General features: G+C 33.7%; 1 protein-coding gene across 3 annotated transcripts in view; it reads right to left on the bottom strand.

Moving 5' to 3' along the window:
* Positions 1–20,349, bottom strand: part of FSTL5 (follistatin like 5) — a 684,607-nt gene that overhangs the window by 480,593 nt on the left and 183,665 nt on the right. For all 3 annotated transcript variants that reach the window (XM_035022792.1, XM_035022794.1, XM_035022795.1), the window contains exon 3: positions 9,625–9,873. In XM_035022792.1, coding sequence (XP_034878683.1) covers positions 9,625–9,873 — 249 coding nt within the window. The remainder of the gene's footprint in view (positions 1–9,624; positions 9,874–20,349) is intronic.

Below are 20,349 nucleotides of genomic sequence, written 5' to 3'. Positions count from 1 at the left end.
TTTTTTTTTATTTTTTAAAGATTTTATTTATTTATTTGACAGAGAGAGACACAGCGAGAGAGGGAACACAAGCAGGGGAAGTGGGAGAGGGAGAAGCAGGCTCCCCGCAGAGCAGGGAGCCTGACGTGGGACTTGATCCCAGGACCCTGGGATCATGACCTGAGCCGAAGGCAGTCGCTCAACCAACTGAGCCACCCAGGTGCCCTTCACAAACTCTTTTGTTTGTTTTTCTCAAATCTCCAAAACCTTTTCCTCTGTCACTTTCAACTGATGCTTCATTTCTTACTTCTTATAAGAAACATATGAAATATATAAGAAGTAATGTGTTCTTATCTGGTTGCATCTCTACATTTGAATGTATATGCATATATACATATGTAACCAGATAAGAACAACACACTTTTACATCATAAAATAGGTCCATATACCTGCACCCCAAAGTGCTTAGTTTTCTAATCCTTTTCTATTTAATGGATGAAGAATCCATGCCCTCATCTAAAGTCAAATCTAACTCTTGTCCATGGGATCCCATTCCCTCTGACTTATCCAATGGTTCTGCTCTGACAACTATCTCCACTTTCTTTTGTCCTATAAATTTTCCTCTCTCTGTTCTCTTATTCCCATCCACATGTCTCTCTCTCCTGATCACTATGTATATCTGCACTACATATCCACACATATATCTGCTTCTCTTTACAGAAACACTTTTCCAATGAGCTTTCTGGAAAGTGCTTGCTATCTTACTTCCTCAGCTCCTATTTTCTCTCACAAACTCTCTTACCCAAGTTAACCAAATCAAAGGTCACTTCCTAATCTCCTTCATACTTGGTTTCAGCAACATTTAGTTCAGCTCATTACTCTGTCCTCCATGAAAACTTCCTTAATTAGCTTCTATATAGCTATACTCTCTTGGTTTTCCTCCCCTATCACTGAAGACTACGTATATGTCTGCTTTACTTGTCCTTCTCCATCTCCTGATCTCTGAAGGTTGAAGTGCAATAGACTTCTATCCCCAGCACTCTTTGCTTCCCAACATGCACTCCTTCTCTTGCTCATCTCAACTATGGAGTCCTTTGCCTTGTCTCTCTATTAATATACTTATAAATCCTATATGTACATACTTTCCTCCAAATTTTTCTTTGATTTCCTGACACATATCCAACTGAATAAATGGCATTTTCCCTTGCTTGTCTAAAAGAGATTTAAATTTAACTAATCTTAAATGCGTATGGATATGTATATATTTTCTCCTCACATCCACTTTCAAAAGTGTGAGTCCCCAGTGTTTCACATTTCCGTAAATGACTCCTCAAGGTTTTTTTTAGGTTAGCTTATATTTTTTTAATTCCCACAAACTCCATGTCCCCGCCACAGGGAAGTGTGTCAGATAGTCAGACAACTTTGTACTGCCAGTGGCACTTCTGTCACCTTGATTCAAACCACCATCATCTCTCTCTCTTTTCGGCAACTACAATTAGATACAAATTGACCTCTTGACTTACACCTTGCTTTTCTGTACTAATGAATTCTTATTCAACATCTCTTTAGATGTCATCAAGAGGAAAAAAATACTGACAAAATGTAATCACAACTCATGCCTAGATTTTGGGGGGAGACTTTTAGAGAGACATTATACAAATCACTGGAAATTCACATATTGTGAAAGAAACATGTAGAAACAAATCTTTAAAGTGATTATCACATAGGGGAACACATGAAATGCTTCACATTTGTCTGAGTACACACCACCTTCTATCGTAACTATGAGTTTGGTAAGTAATTTATAGCTAGATGATGTGGTGTCTTGAACTAAAAACAAACTGCATATTATTGTATCAAATTAATTTGAATTTTTATTAATTGAAGTTCCTTATATTTTGCTTAACCAAAAGAGCAGCACTGTTAATTACCTTAGCCTTATATTGTGCTGGAAAATGCCAAATCTCCTTTCTTCAATTGATTACCTACAAATATTTTTTCCACATAATTATCTGGATGATAACCACAAAGTTTCCCACTTTTCCCATTTGGTTCTAAATTTTTATTATTAATAGGTTTTCAAATGTCTTCTAAAGTATCTATTGACACACTTCAGAAAGGATTTCTTTTATTTATTTATTTATTTATTTATTTATTTATTTATTATTTATTTATTTATTTATTTATTTGAGAGAGAGAGAGAGCAAGAGATCAGGGGAGGGACAGAGGGAGAGGGAGAGAGAGAATCTTAATCAGACTCCACACCCAGCGTGAAGCCCAACACAGGGCTCGATTTTATGACCCTGAGATCATGACCTGAGTGGAAATCAGGAGTTAGACACTTAACCGACTGAGCCACACAGGCACAACCCCCTCCCAAAGGATTTTTTTTTTTTAAGATTTATTTATTTATTCATTTGAGAGAGAGACAGATAGTGACTGACATAGCAAGAGAGAGCACAAGCGGAGAGGAGAGGGAGAAGCAGGCTCCTGCTGAGCAGGGAGCCTTGTGTGGGGCTTGATCCCAGGACCCGGGATCATGACCTGAGCCAAAGGCAGATGCTTAACCGACTGAGCCACCCAGGCACCCCCAGAAAGGATTTTAAAAGTGAAATATAAATCAGACTAATAGAGAAAAATTTTCAATTGCATTTTCTAGAACATTTTAGTCCCAATTATATATGCTGAGTATAATCAATGGAAAGATTTTCATTATCCTATTTTTGCAAAGAAATATTAAAGAAATTTTAACTACATTAAAAAACAATGGTTCCATAAAATGTTCTTCACTTTGTAAGTTACAGAATGTCACATTTTGCATTTGAAAATAGCATACTGAGAAAATAAACACGATAAGTGAAGGTGTCAGTGAGAGGTAATGACTGATATAATATTTAAAGTCTCAAGAGAGAAGAAAAATTATTTGAAGTAATAAAATGTATAAAGTGTTCTCATTTTTCTGTCACTATTGAATATAGTGCTTATAACTGTTAATGGAATATTCATACACCCATAGAAAACATGAAATAAAATGTTAAACTAAAATATTTATTCTATAACTTGAAACTGAAGAAAAATGATATCACATGAAAATATATAAAAACAAAGTAAGACTATCCATGTATTTGAATGTTAAATTTAGTTCTCATAAGAGGGGAAAGAAATGGGAACATTTGACAAAAGTTAAATGCTTCAAGAAATGCACTTATTCTCTAAAGTTTTAGGGGTTTTGCAGGGGTGTAGGGAAGTAAAGTAATATTGTCATATATCTAATAGATATTCTATTTACAGCCTAAGATAAGAAAAATCAGCTTAAAATAAATCTGTGAGGAAGGTGACTATAAGATAGCTTCTCAAATGTCAACCAAGAAACTAATAATAAATATATTTCTAAACTCAAGTTAGTTATTTTTTAAGTAGTCTTATCGACAATCAGAAAATTTACTACCATAAATTAGCCTATTATAACCTGGAAAATTCAGTTATATAATAATTTAAGCAGAGTCTTTTGACTAAAAAGAAAATATGTGTGGCTTTACAGATTCAAATTTGAGAATTTATTGCAAATCAAATGTTCACAGTTATTATATAAAAGTTACAGTCTTTTTTTTTTTTAAGATTTTATTTATTTATTTGACAGAGAGAGACACAGCGAGAGAGGGAACACAAGCAGGGGGAGTGGGAGAGGGAGAAGCAGGCTTCCCGCCGAGCAGGGGGCCAGATGCCGGCCTCGATCCCAGGACCCTGGGATCATGACCCGAGCCGAAGGCAGACGCTTAACGACTGAGCCACCCAGGCGCCCAAAAAGTTACAGTCTTAAATAATTATTATCTGTTACTATGTTCTTCAGTTGGCTAAGAACTGTATCAAATGCATGATTTAAAATACCGCAGTGAGCAAGAATGTTTCTAAATAATGTCACATATTCGTGGAAATCACTATTGAAAGTAAAGTTTTAAAAATCATAAGCAAGCAAGATATCATGGTATTACATATTTCAGCAGAATATTTGGAACATACGTGCACTATAGGAGAAGACAGAATCTCTTGGTTCTTATCCCAGTAGCCTTAACTTGCTATGCAAGTGTTGGCAGGCCATTTTTAAAATCTTAGTCTTGTTGCCTTCTCTATAGTACATTGGCTTGTTATTATGATGAAACAATAATATAATACTTATGAAAGTGTTTTGAAATAAATAATATTCAATGTATTATTATTATAACCAGTACTTTCCGGTAATATCTTTTAATGCATTTGTTAAGTAGTCAGTATCTAAATCTCTTTCTTTTGGATCATTTTTCATATTCTATGTAAAATCTATCATTTATCTACTATCTATCTATAAGTGGAAAGTAAGTCCATGTAATATGTAATGTTTACAGAATCCGTTACAGAGTTTTCAAAAATCAGAGGAGAAATAAACATTTGGTATGATTTTAATAACAAATGGTAACTTTCTGAGTGCACACATTACAATGATTTCTATAGATGTAATGAGCAATACATAGAATTCTATATTTCATATTTTGATTAGAGTGGCAACAAAACTATATTGTTAACTTTGATTAAACGTTAAATGTGAGATAAACCTTAAAAGTGAAACACAATCAATTTTATATCACCAAATTCAGGAAGTTTTACTGTAAATCCACCCAAACTTTGGGGATTAATCAAATTGGTTTTAATGTTGGGTGTACTGAGGGCATTCAAGAGACCTAGAGTTTCTGTGTCTGCATTATGGTCTTAAATAGTTAATGCATATTTGTAGTTGACCAATTTATTAATTTCACTACCATCCTGCACTTGGCTAATACTGACCAAAAACCAAACCAAAACAAATAGCTGTTCGTTATTTTCCAAAGTTTAAATATTTATCAAGATTACTATTTTTCATGAAATGGCATAAAAGACTAGACATAAAACAGAGGCTTTACAAAGCCTCCCTTCAAAAATAAATAAAAAGGTAATCTAAAATCCCACATGTATTAACACAGAAATTACTATTATATTTTAAAATATCATTGTGTCATTGGCAGCTTAGTTTTCTAGCCCAAGTTCTATGAGTCCCATCTTTAAAAAGAAATCAGGTAAAAGAACCAATTAAAAAATGGAATATGAAAGTCTCTCCAGATTATACCAAAGAAAAAGAACACAATGTCAGATCTCATTCAAATAGTGCACACATAGCCATAAAAACCATATTTCCCAAGTTGTTATTGTTTGTGATGAACAATTAAGTGCACAGAACATTTGCTTTTATGGCAGTTTTATTCTCAGCACAATAAATGGCAAAAGGTTTCTGTTCAATTGACTTTCTCATAAAAGGTTTAATTCCTTATTCATTTTGGCATAGGTTGTATCTTGAGTTTCTTACTCTAGCTTCTATTTATTCTCTGAGTAAATTCTGCTGTGTAAGATAGACTGACCTGGAGTCAGGGTGAGAGAAAATTATACTTGTTATTAGTGATGTGAATTGCAGAAGTTAGAAGTCCTTTGGGGGTGGAGTGAGGATGGGAGATGACTTTAAGCCAAAACTGCCATCACAAGAAATAGCTAGACACTACACAAAAATAGAATGTCTTATGCTATGTGATGGGGTTCAGTACAGTTCACCTCAGAATGTGCTGCTTTGGCATGAGGATTATTTCCAGACAATCTTATTTGAAGACATTAAAGGCCCTACAGACTCAAGAAGAGCTTTTTGGTACCCCCACCCCATAGTTGTCTAAAAGAATTTAGATAGGGGGCCTATACCTAGAAGAGAGTTATTACTTAAGATAACTTTTTTTTTTTTTTAACATAAGGAAAACTTCTCAGCAAGACATGGCAAACATTTGCTTACCAAACCTTAGTTCTTCCATCTCCCTGTGAATTTTCTTCTCCAGTTTGAAGTCCCAGACCCTTACCCTCTTCTTACTTCAGGACGCATATAGACCTCAATTCCCTGTCAATGAGTTTCATATACTTATGGGGCCCTATTTGTATGTAATTAAATTTATTTTTCCCTTCTTACCTGTCTTATGTCAATTTGAGTATGAGGCCAGCCATAAGAATTTAGAAAAGTAGAGAAAACTTCTTTCCTCCCCAACGTATATCAAGTATCATCTTAAAGTATTTGATGCCAATAAACAAATACTACAATATTCTATATCCTATTTTAGCCAGTTTCTTTGTAATCACATAAATGTGAATAGAAATAAATTTAAAGATGCTATACTCCTAGATCTATTATATGTTTCATTTATAGTTCCACAAATCATAAATCATTAAAGAAAATTCTTAGTGAATCCATGTCTCTATTTAAGAGTTAGTAATAGTAAATGCTAAGCATACTATAGAGGCATTTAAATATTTAACACATATAATAGAAGGGAGCTATATAGATATGGTTATAAGCATAAATATATGCATAGATATAAAGATGTAAATGTAAATATAGATATAAATCTCTTTAACTTGTACTCTAATCTTAATTTTAATACAATCAATAAACATGATTGTACAGATATAATTCATTTTATTAAGTTTAAATATAAATGGCAAACATAAACCTGATAAATTTGATATATGAAATAAGACTTAGCTTAAAGTTGAAATAATTAATGAATAATGCAAACCATACTTTCTTTAAAATTATCTTAAGTATTTGCTAATATTTTTCCAGTAGTTATTCTGCATTACTCTTTTTATTTTGAGATAACTGTAGAGTCATATGGGGTTAAAAGAAATAATAGAGATTCCATGTACCCTTCACCCAGTTTCTACCAATAGTAAGATTTTGAAAAACCATAGTACAATATCATAACCAGGATATCATTTTTAACACTATCCACTGATCTTACTCAGATTTCCTGTTTTACATGTATCAATTTGTTTATGGGTATGTGTTTATTTTTATTCAAATGGAACACATGAGTAGGTCTCTATATTTACCACCATAGCCAAGAAGATATAGAAAAGATCTTTCAATATTTTTAAAAATTAATTTTAAGGCACTGGTAATCTTTTAAAGCAGAGGTTAACAAACTTTTTATGGGAAGACTAGACGAAATGTTTTCTATGCTTTGCAGGCCACACTATCTCTGTTATAAATACTCAACTCTCCTTTTGTTTTGCAAAACGCCCAAAGGAAATTCCTAAATAAATGGATGTGGCTCTGTTCCAATAACACATTGCTTAAAAAAAAAAGTGGACTGCAACCTGGGTTTGGTCTCTAGGTTCTTGTTTGTTGACTTTTATTCTAAGGTTTGCATAATTACCTTTTTTTAAAAGACTTTTATGTATTTGAGAGAGAAAGACAGAGGCAGCGAGAGAGAGCACACGAGTGGGGAGGAGAGGGAGAGGCGGGCTCCCCAGTGAGCAAGGAGCCTGACCTGGGGCTCAATCCAGGACTCTGGGATCATGACCTGAGCAGAAGGCAGAGGTTTAACCGACTGAGCCACCCAGGCACCCCGCATAATTACCTTTTATTAGATCTAAAACACGAAATGTTTTTTTGTGGAGGAAAACTCATTCCTATTATCTAGTTTGATTTTTTTCTATTAAAAAATCTAATTAAACATAGGTTTTTAGCAGTTCTTGAACTTAATATTTTGATTTGCTTTTTCCATTGGACCATTATTGGAAACAATATAATTGCAGACATTCTACGGAAAATAAAGTTCACAATCACAAGGATTAATTTTGGCCATCACAACCATGTCAGTCCTTTAGCTATAATGAATCTTGTTGTACACCTAAAACTTGGCCAAGTGCACACCCATAAGACAAGCCACTTATTGTTTTGTTGTATATCACTTAGTTCCTTTCTGCTGAAGTGAAGTTCTTTTGTGAGGTAGATATGTGTTAGGCAAAATCCCAAAATAAATAAGCAGAAGACACAAATTCTGAGACCTGAGAAATGTGTAAACTCTTGGTAACTAACCCAGATAATATAAATGAAATTTTAATGCTACGTATAATGAGATAAGAAAGTATTTTGACTTATATATGATGAGAAAGTATTTTGAAACAATCATAGATTTGATAAATATACTCAGTATAAGTCTGAAACACAAAAGTTTTTCAAACCATTGTTTTATGAACTCACAGGAAGACAAAATTCCTAGCTATATCCAGTTCATCTATGTCCATACTGACATACATATTGAAGTTGCATTATGCCTAAGCATCCAGCAATAAAGTTGAACATTAAAATACACAAGTGTTTTTTTCTCACATGCTATTTAATATCATATGTTTCCACATAATCGATTGCTGGGTGTCAGTTGGACAAAACTTCATTTTGAGAATGTTTCTAAATTACCTTAATAGAATATTATTTATATAGCGGTATTGCCAATATAGCATCTCATGTCAAAATGACAGAATAAATACTCACACACACACACATACACACACAATACACTTTCATGAGTTTTAAAGCACATGCTAATAGAATTAATTTTAGTTATTTGTAAAATAGATTTGATAGAAGGGAATAAATTGAACTGAAACAAAAGCAACTGCTATTCTTTCTGTACAAGAAGAGAACCTGATATAAAATACTCTGTGCATGAATTCAAGTTGCACATAGTTCACTGTGGTAAAGAAACTATTATCATTTTACTTCAATTATATCAATGGGCTTCTAGTAGCCACACTGACTACAGAGTATTGCACCTTATAACATTTGAAAAACTCTGTGTATCATTTTATTATCACCTTGGAAATAATATTTTATTTATTCTACCATGTTTGAAAAAGGAAAGTTTTTAGTCATTTTACTGGAATATCAGATAAGTCTTAAATGTAAATAAGCTTGAGGAAAATTATGAAAACATGGGATAGGAATCAATTGAAGACTAGAAATCAGGTTGATCACTAACCTATTTGAATGAGGGAAGTTCTGTATTTCAGTCTGGGTTATGACTATGAATAAGCAAATATTTTCTCCAGTAGAAACAAATAAAGACAAAATAAGTTTATGAATAAATGACATTAGAAATGTTCAATGATTTATTTACTTATATAGCATGTTAAAATAATTTCTCAAATTACTAATTCAGCAGTACTTTTTCATAAACAGTAACCAATTGTTTTGAGTACCATGAAAGTGAATACCAATATTTTTTAGGTTTTTAAATTACTGTAATCCCAGATTTACTAATTAAATTTAGCAGAGTTTTTCAGAGTTATTTCAGTGGGCATTTACAGGTTCCATATAATCTGAATTATGTGGTGCAAACTGAAACCCATCGTTTTTAATCAGGAAGAAATGCAATGTTATCACAGCATGGCTTGGCATTCACTATTCACTCAATTCCATTCCAGGTGCTTTTTACTGGGTGGATTTGGCCTGTTGACTGAATTGGTCTCCCTGTGTCCTAAGATAACTGCCATGATTGGGAAGCCATATGGTGCAATGCTGTAAGCTATATTAAATTTGAGTCATATTTTGGCCAACTTTGTACTCATAATTGAGATTCAGAATTGTATCTGTGTACATTTCTATACACTTACTGTTTATTGATGTAAACTCAGATTTTTCCTGTCCCTTTTTAAATACTTGCTGATATAAAATCATGCTAGAATTTAAACTTAAAGGCAGTAGTTGAGAAAAGGAAAGAAATAGAGGGTGACACTTTAGGTTCACCCTGTATTTACCTTTAAAGAAGCAGTCTTCATTGTGAACAATGGTAATCTTTTGCTTTTTCAGGCAAGCAGCTCTATGTACTTCACAGTGGTTTTCATAAAATTCTCCATCCGATCCACACACAGGTTTGTAGTGCCGCTTGCAAAGGTCCATACAGGCACATTCTGCTTGCCCTGTCTCTCTGCTGATGACACAGTGCCTTCCCAAACCACAGTATTTATTTTCACAAGACCCCAAAGGGCCATCCTGAATTAGGAGTCCTGAAGATAAAGAAGAGGAAAATCATTTGTAGTCATATGTCTAAATAATATGTGCATGTCAAAGTATAAAATAAAAAGAAGTCTAAGAGAAATATAGTATAATCAAGGTTCAGTTGTTCTCCGTGCAAAAGAGACTTGTATCAGACAGGTAGATGACCTTTTGAAAACACTCTCAACATTCTCCCCCTCCTAATCCCCTGTGATGTAGCTCTCTCCTCCCTCTCCAATGAGTAGTGTGGTCCTTAAGAAAATGATCCACAAAATTAAACTGCCTGAGTTCAAATCCTGGTTCTACCATTTATTAGCTCTGTCTTTGGAGAAATTACTTCTTTGTGCCAAGTTGTCTCATCTGTTAAATGATGGTAATACTACAGACCACCTCCTAAAGTTGTACAAAGTACTACCTGTAATAATCTGCAGGAATCACTTCCTTGTCATATAGTAAGTGTTAAATAAATGTCAACTTTTACATTAAGAGAATTCTGGATAGGAGAAATGACATGTATGTATATACAGCAGGAAATAGGAATGGAAAATAATTGTGTCTTGAAAACTTCTTGGTGGGTTCTGACAGCTGATCTTTTCTTATTTTGACCTTTGCCACTGGACAATCACTAATACATTTCTCAACTAAATGAATAAATCATGAATAATTCAATTTTCTTGCTACTTATTCAGTTTAACAATCTCCATTGGCATCAGAAAAGAGTAGGTGTGTCCAGCAGTCTTGTACTAAAACCAAACTAATCAACTTGAATCCCTACACTTTTATAGACAGATTTGGCTTTTCTCCTTTGAGAATTTAACTGGAAAGTAAAAAAATGTCAATAAACTAACACACATATGAGACACACACACAGATATATATATATATATATATATATATATATATACACACACACATAAGCATGTGTGTATATATGTGTGTGTGTGTGTGTGTATAACCATCAGTGACACCTATATTTTGTAAAAAAGAAAGAAAACATTTATGAGGTAATAAATGACAGTAATTTTATTAGGTATTTAGTGTATATTTTGGGCTTGTTGATTTAAAACCATCTCTCCACATGATGACATCGTATCATTAAGAACATAGATTCTGATCCAGAGTTTAAACCATAACCCAACCAGTTACAATCTTCAGGACCTTGGGCAAGTACCTAAACATCTGTAACTCAGTTTCCTCATCTGTAAAATGGGGATAATACCATATTCTCATAGGGTTATCAAAATTAAAGGGCTTGGAAATCAAAACCTCAATGAGATACCACCTCACACCCGTCAGAATGGCTAAAATTAACAAATCAGGAAACGACAGATGTTGGCGGGGATGCCGAGAAAGGGGGACCCTTCTACACTGTTGGTGGAAATGCAAGCTGGTGCAGCCACTCTGGAAAACAGTACGGAGGTTCCTCAAATGTTGAAAATAGAGCTACCATACGATCCAGCAATTGCACTACTGGGTATTTACCCCAAAGATACAAATGTAGGGATCCGAAGGGGTACGTGCACCCCCATGTTTATAGCAGCAATGTTCACAATAGCCAAACTCTGGAAAGAGCCAAGATGTCCATCGACAGATGAATGGATAAAGAAGAAGTGGTATATATATACAAAATGGAATATTATGCAGCCATCAAAAGGAATGAGATCTTGCCATTTGCAACAACATGGATGGAACTGGAGGGTGTTATGCTGAGCGAAATAAGTCAATCAGAGAAAGACATGTATCATATGACCTCACTGATATGAGGAATTCTTAATCTTAGGAAACAAACTGAGGGTTGCTGGAGTGGGGGGTGGGGTGGGAGGGATGGGGTGGCTGGGTGATAGACATTGGGGAGGGTATGTGTTATGGTGAGTGCTGTGAATTGTGCAAGACTGTTGAATCACAGATCTGTACCTCTGAAACAAATAATGCAATACATGTTAAGAAAAAAAAAAAAGAAGATAGCAGGAGGGGAAGAATGAAGAGGGGGAAATCGGAGGGGGAGATGAATCATGAGAGACGATGGACTCTGAAAAACAAACTGAGGGTTCTTGAGGGGAGGGGGTGGGGGGATGGGTTAGCCTGGTGATGGGTATTAAAGAGGGCACATTCTGCATAGAGCACTGGGTATTATGCACAATGAATCATGGAACACTACATCAAAAACTAATGATGTAATGTATGGTAATTAACATAAGAATAAAAATTTTTAAAAAATTAAAGGGCTTGGCACATATAAAACTTCTTTTAATTGTTAGTTGTTATTATTATTATTATAACTACCTTTTTAGAGACTAATTTTCATAAGGACAGATATATACAAATGACAAGTATTTAAAAAATAAACTTTATTTGTTTTTAAATGAAACCTACACAGTACTTTTACTTTAATACATACATGTATTTCCAAATGGAGTGTAGCAAATTTAATATTACAAAAAGAAAAGACCAATACTATCAACTGTGTTTTTTTTAAAGTACATCTTTTGATAGCAGTATGAATTAGAATAAATCTTCTTGAAAACAATTTTTAAATACTTGTTTTTTTTAAGTTATTATTTATTTATTTAACAGAGAGAGAGACAAAGTGAGAGAAGGAACACAAGCAGGGGGAGTGGGAGAGGGAGAAGCAGGCTTCCCGCCAAGCAGGGAGCCTGATGCAGGGCTTGATCCCAGGACCCTGGGACCACGACCTGAGCCAAAGGTAGACGCTTAATGACTGAGCCACCCAGGCGCCCCAATTTTTAAATATTTGAACTCTTTGATACCACATTCCAATTGTTGAGAACACAATCTATAAAATTAAAAAAAGAAGAAAAAGAAATAAAAAGATACATAATTTACTGAACAAATCTTCCCCATGCAGTGTTATTTTATATGATAACTCACTGAAATATTTTAGTAAATTTTATAAAATATATTTAGTGTGGTAGTTCTGAAGTTTGGCATGCATGAAAATGACCTAGAGAAGTTGTTAGAACATTGATTCTGCCTTCAATCCACCTCAGAGTTTTTGATTCAGTAGATCTGGACTATATGTAGCCCAAAATTTATATTTCCAAGTTCTCATGTGATGATGGGATCATACTTTAGGGTCTTTGATTTATTGAAATTCTATTTTATATTTAAAATAAATATAACACAAAGAAAAAGCCTAGGTAAACCATTAGGCAATGTTCTTAAGTGGAAAAGATGAGAAGTTTATGCTATGATTAAAAACATAAAATAATGCAAGTATTTAGAAGCAACTAAGAAAAGATAAAGAAAAACAATTAGCTAGGTGAATATAATACTGGGTAAATTTTTCTGTTGGCATTATTGCTTTTTAATGTTCAATGCAATACATTAAAAAAAGTCCAAAGTTACGTCAATTGTGACCATAAAATAATGACTGATTTCAATTTGGAAAATCTTTTTCCTCAACCTTATGCCAGTATTTATGCCAATTGTTGATCTAATGTTTATAGAGTCCAAGATGTGACTCTCAGGAATCTGACTCACATACTTGTATTTTGTATAATTTCATACGTTATATTTTCTTTGTGTTCTTACTATCTAATTCTAAATTGTGTGTGTGTTGTTTTTTTTTTTGCTATCAAATAGTTTAAGATTTATCAAGAGAATAATTTTTTACTATCAAAGAATGAGTTTAATGTTTATTGAGAGTCTGATCATTTTACATTTTAGTCACAAGTGAGTTGGCTAACTGAATCAGTAGTTATCTTTTTGGGGAGGAATGTTGTGCTAAAAATGAAGTCATTTCTCATATATCTAGGTTGGTGAATTACTTTCTTAGAATCTCTCCTCTTAATTTTTTCCTCTCAAAGCCTGTAGTCCAGTTCAGAGATTTGTATTAGGATATTGGTCATTTTCTAGAAGTTAATGAACTAGCTAGAAGCTGCATATTGAATGTAGTTGCTACAATTAAAGGAAATTTAATTAATTCATATGCAATCCAAAAGAAAGCTCATATTATGTAAATGAATAGCTAGAACATACCCTTTCTGACAGTAATTATCCATGACTAACGCTGAACTTAAGTTTCAGCTGAGATTAAATCAATTTTATACTGATCAACATGTCAAAGATTTTTTTTAAGTACATTCAGTCAGATGACAGACTAAATGAATTTTAATCAACAACTTATATCATACTCTCTCATAACTTGATAAAATAGCATTTGTTCCCAAAAAAAGTGCTGTATATTTAACACACACATCATTTTATAATTTCTATGCCTTCAGAGCATTATAAAAACTCTTCAAACAGATTTAAAACAAAGATGAAACCTTAAAAGATGAAAGACACCAATTCATAAAGCAAAATAATTCTATAGATGGTCTTTTCAGATTCCCAATCATGATGCATTCCTCTTCAAGTCATTTATATATATAATACGCAATTTATCAAATAATACTTAATATAGAATTGATGTAAATTGAAATAAACTTTAATAAACTATACTTATTTTTATTTGCAAGGTTCTATGTTACTTGCTATAGGACAGATGAAAACAATAGTCATTGACACTTTTTTTTAGTGGCTTACAAAGGGCATAGGGCAGGATTTGAGTGTGCCCAAATAGTGGGGCAAAGATTTATGGGCATATTTAGGGGCACAAAGAAGAGTGAGATGGATAACAACAGGTAAAACTCACAAGCAGTGTATCATGTCCTGTTGAGGTTATGTCTTACAAATGGGTTAGGAGTTCAGAAGGCTGCTCTAGGGATAGACAGGGTATGAAATAGATTGATACTGAATTGAAAATAGGAACAGCAGAGGAAGAAAAAAACCAGATTTTGATGAGCTAACTACCTCTAATGATTCCAATGGAATATAAACATAATTAATTTAGAGTGCCGAGTTATTTGAGGTGTTAATTGTCTCATAAAAATGTATAATGCTAAAGTACAAAATATAAGTATTATGTTAACTTTGATTTGTTAAAGAAAACAAAAGATTTTTGGTCAGAGAACAGGGTTACAGTCTTTGCTTTTCCATTACCTATTTGTCTGACCTCATCCAGGCTGTAATGTCTTTAGGCCTGATATTCAAATGGTAAGCTAAGAGGGAACTAATAAATTATCTTTAGTTACTCTCGTCCAATCCCTTCATTTAAGAATGCTTGTTAAGGGGCGCCTGGGTGGCTCAGTCGTTAAGCGTCTGCCTTCGGCTCAGGTCATGGTCCCAGGGTCGTGGGATCGAGCCCCGCATCGGGCTCCCTGCTCAGCGGGAAGCCTGCTTCTCCCTCTCCCACTCCCCCTGCTTGTGTTCCCTCTCTTCGCTGGGTCTCTCTCTGTCAAAGAAATAAAATCTTTAAAAAAAAATGAAAATAAAAAAATAAATAAAATCAAAATCATGTTTTGCCAAGCATGCTTTTTTTTTTTTTAAAGATTTTATTTCTTTTTTGAGAGAGAGACACAGCCAGAGTGGGAACACAAGCAGGGGGAGGGGGAGAGGGAGAAGCAGGCTTCCCGCGGAGCAGGGAGCCCGATGCGGGGCTCGATCCCAGGACCCTGGGATCAGGACCTGAGCCGAAGGCAGACGCCACCCAGGCGCCCCACATGATTTTGATTTTAATAAAAGCTATTATCTGAGAAATATGTTAATAAGCTTTCTCTAGAATGCTTCATATTGAAACTCAACTACATTAAACAATCATATACTTATAATTCTCTAGTTTAAATATTCTCATATTCTAAAAACAGCCTCAGCCATATAAAATGTAAAATTATTATTCACATACATTTTGTATTTCTCTTTCCTAAGATTTTGTCATTATATAGTCACTTTTGTATCATGTTAATAATTACAACAATGGATCATAAAATCAGAGTCCTTTAATTTGTATTCCAACTGTCACTACAAATGTAATTTTTAGGCAATTAGTTAAAATTGGTGAGCCTCAGTTTCCCTAACTATAACATAAAAGAACCTCGGTAAGTATTATTTAATGAATAAATAAAATGAGGATAATAATAATGGCCATAGTATTATATGATTGATCCTACAAGAGGACTCTGTAAGATAATGCACTGCACGTGCTTGGCTTAGAGTATGTGTTTAATAAATATAGTTATAATTATTAAGAATTATCTTTACTATAGACTTGACATGTACAATATATTGACTTAAAATTACTGGAATGAATAAAGAACAACTTTTGACAACTCTAGCTTTTAATATGTCCATTAGAAATGTATTTATGGGAGTGTGGAAATATGTTTTTCCCAAATAACATATCTAAAATTTTCAAGAGTATCCACTACATATGAATTTCCCTCATCTGCAAAAACAATACAAAACAAAACAAAAAAACTCTCAAATTTATATGATTACATATTTATATGATTTACATATTTTATAAATAAGTATAATACTTTGGTGACATTTTGTTACCCACATATAGAAAAATTTCAAAACTTTCTAGTAAATACAATTTACTTTCAGTAAATACAATTTCTTGTTGCACACTGCAAACTCTAACAAAACACATTTAGTCCTCACAAACTTCATGGCAAGTAACAGTTCAAGTAAATATCCCAAAGCCTGAAGAAGACTGAGCATAGTATGACCTTTCATGGCCTTTAATGATTGAGATATATATGTCCTCCTGCTACTTTGTGAAGTTGGTCAAAATAAGCCTGCCTGAATGATAGTTTGCCCAGTGTACCACTATTGAAATACAGTTTGAAGGGTCACATGTCTGTACTTCAGTGAATTTGGAAACTTCTTCCCCATCTTATTTTAGACAGCCCATTGGACTTCAGTAAACATCTTCATGTAATTCTGCAATCAGATGTATTTTAAAAGAAGTACATACAAAAAAAAGATAAGAAAAAATAAATAAACAGGAATTCAGATAAGTTCTAACCATCCAAATTATAGTTTCTGTTTAAATCAAAGAAATTTTTGCCAGCACAGATGATTTTTGATGTGTCATTTTAAGAAGTTATCACTAGCTAATATGCTAACAGTTATTACTTCTTATTTGATGTTCTCAACTGCAGTATAATTCCAACAGCAGAACACTGAAAGAGCTTAAGATGCACTCTCAAAACTCTTTCCAACCCCAACTAGTGACCTTGATAACAAAACACACAAAAGTGTTTCCCCATCATTAATTTTATCCTTTCCAAATCCCATCTAGGAGCCAGGATTTCTCTATTTACTTAATATTTCTATCCTGTTGAGAGCTTAGAGTAGTACTTGTGGTTATACACTTTACCAGATAAAAATATTCACATCATCTGTGTGATTTATTTAGATCAAGGAAATGGGTTGGAAGCTAAAGAAATCTCACTTGAAAATACTTTCCTTTAGTAGCTAGAAATGCATTGGCATTATGAATAGGTCAGTAGATGGATAACTTAAGAAACAGATGGATAGATCAGAGGTGAATATATGGCATTTAAGACCTTTTTTTTTTAGATAAGAGTGATTATTAAAAACAAAATATTTACTTTTACATATTTTAGTTCTGTAAAGATTTTGAGTGATATTAAAAGAAAGAAGTATTTCTTTTGCTTAATAGCTGCTACTGTCCTCTATAAATGATATTGATTGATACAACAAATAAGAAAATAAATCAATTAGCAGACATAAAATAAAAGCTTTATTTTATAGAAGTATATGCAATGAGAGTAAAAACATATGCTAAATCATCTGTGATACTTAAAATACTTCAAGCTTTGGAATAAACCCAGAACTTTAAAAAAATACCTTATTTCTTATTTATTTAAAAATTTAAAACAGTAGTTGGATTATTTGCAAATATGTAGATATTTTCACACTTGATAAAGAATATTAAACAACAATGGGACTCCTGGGTGGCTCCATTGGTTAAGCATCTGCCTTCTGGCTCAGGTCATGTCCCAGGGTCCTGGGATCCAGCCCCACATCAGGCTCCTTGCTTTGCAGGGAGCCTGCTTCTCCCTCTCCCTCTGCCTCTCCCCTTTGCTTGTGCTTTCTCTCTCTCTCTCAAATAAATAAATCTAAAAAAAAAAGGAATATTAAATAACAAAATAAAATATTTAAGTGAAGATCAAACATTGTAATAGAAGGGTAGATTTGAGTAGGTAATCTTCAGATTCATTATAATGCTGATTGTTGGAGTCAGACCAACCACATGGCTGATAGGGAATTGAGGGAGAAAAGACAACAATTTCTGTTAGAACTGTAAGAATGACTGCTAGAAGAATATTGCTTTTAGAACTTAAAGTTTCAATTTTAAAATCCACTTCAAAAAATATTTTTAATATGCTTCATTTCCTTTGAAAAATTATTTTTCTTGGGGCATCTGAGTAGTTCAGCCGGTTGGGTTGGGATTCTGCTTCTCACTCTCCCTCTGCTCCTCCTACCCATTTGTGCTGTCTGTCTCTATCTCTCTCTCAAATAAATAAAATCTTTAAAAAAAAAGAAAAATTATTTTTCTTTATAAAAAGTGTTTTTAATACCTTGATTTTATGTTTTTAATTAATAGACTTTAACTTTTTTGAGCATTTTTAGGTTCATAGCAAAGTTGTGTGGGAAGTACAGAGAGTTCCATAATCCAATCACAAAAAGGCAAATATGATATGATTCCAATTATGAGCTCCCTAGGGAGTGAAAATCATACAGACATAAAGTAGGATGGTAGTTTGACAAGGTCTGGGAGGGGGGAATGGGGAGTTATTGCTTAATGGGTACAGAGTTTTAGTTTTACAAGATGAAAAGAGATCTGGAGAACTCTGAAGAGTGGCGTTGATGGTTGCACAATATCACTGTACTTAGTACCACTGAGTTGTACACTTAACAATGGTTAAAAAATGTAGTTTTATATGTGTTTTACCACAATAAAAATTTGGAAAAAAAATTAAAGTACAAAGAGTTCCTATCCCCCTGTATCCCCTCCCTCCAAAGCACACAACCTTCTCCACCATCAACAAAACTTGATCATCTGCTATTTGCAAAAAAAAGACCCTTTGGTTCCTAAGAATCAACTTATTACCACATCCAGGACACTATACTTCCATGATTAAGTTATAAAACTTCAATCTCTGTCAGTTTTGAGGTTCTTTTTTTCCTCTTTGATGGTGTAAGTCAGTGTAAGGGAGGGCTTTCTGAAACAGCAAGGCATGAGAAATCAAATACATCTGATTGTCAGTTTCAGAATACACAGTTCATTACTTTACAACTCTAGCTCCTATTCCCATGGTCTCTCAAATTCTTTGCACATTAAAACAAACAAACAATCGAAACATAAAGCACTGTCTCTCATCAACTCATTTCTTTCAACCAACCACCTACCTCTCCCCTCTACCAACTGTGGCTTAAATCTACTTCATATATAATTTCTCCATAAATTTATCTTCTAAATTCTGTCAATTCCCCTGGCTTAAGTGTTTGGAATAAAATCAGATGTTTTTGGATTTTCATGCACTTAACTTCTTAGGGGTAACAGACATAGGTTCAATCTACAGCTTGAATTGGACAAAGTTCAAGGAGGAAATAAAAGAACACTGCCTCAAAAATATTGTGTCACCACCTTATAATATAAGGACACATAACCCAGCCCAGTAGGGTTCTAGAAGGGATTCTAGAGGAGAAAAGGTCCACACTATATGGGAATTAGTCATGTAAAGAAGATAATCTAAAAAGGAGATTTTGAACAAAGGTATGAATATATGCACACGATGATTCCATGTTACCAGAATACAGAGATTATGGTTGAGATTGTTAGCAGATGTGGTTAGCAAATTAGGGAAAGAATTATAATGAACAGCCCTGAAGACTATGTTGAGGATGTGCTACTATGGCAGTGGAAGCTGGTATTTGATAGTTTTAAGAAGGATTCTATGTGGTGGATAAAAAAGAAAGACCAGTCAGGAAGCTACCAGCCTGGCCTTCGTGGAAATAATGTGAGTCAGAACAAGGATAGCTATAAGAAAATCAATTTATGGAGCAGTATAGTTTCAGTCATAAAGAGAGGAAGCAAAAAGAGTAGCTTTGAACATAAGGAAAGAGTTGAAGAGTAGTTATAAATAAAGATAACTTTGTGAATAGCATTGTAAGCAGCTGAAGAAATTCTTAACAGTCTCAATAGTCTTGAATAATAATAACAGTAAGCACAATAAATAATTGGCTGTGGATTAAAATGATACAGTTGAGGGTGGAATTCAAATGCCTTTAGTTGCATCAATTTACATCATTTTGTTATTTTTCATTAACACTCAGGCATCTCATATACAAGAGTGGGGAAATAAGACTATGGCATTATTCAGAGTAATAGTTCTACTTGTCAAGTGTGGTGGAAGGATTTGACAGGCAGGGATACTCACCATGATACTGATGAGGAGGACATGGTGGAAGGATTTGAATGAGTGTAAAGCAGAAGCAACTCAAAAGAAAGTACTGCAAACAGGGTACAGATAGGGGGAAAAAGCAGTTTTCTGAGTTCTTGCCTGGTAAATTGTTTTAGTACTTTAATATCACTTATAATCAAGGAA

This window comes from Mirounga leonina, unplaced genomic scaffold, assembly GCF_011800145.1.
Source record: "Mirounga leonina isolate KUSES-001 unplaced genomic scaffold, KU_Mleo_1.0 Mir_176, whole genome shotgun sequence".
NCBI lineage: Eukaryota > Metazoa > Chordata > Mammalia > Carnivora > Phocidae > Mirounga > Mirounga leonina.
Note: the sequence above shows the minus strand (reverse complement) of the source record. Positions and strands in the feature narration are given on the sequence as shown.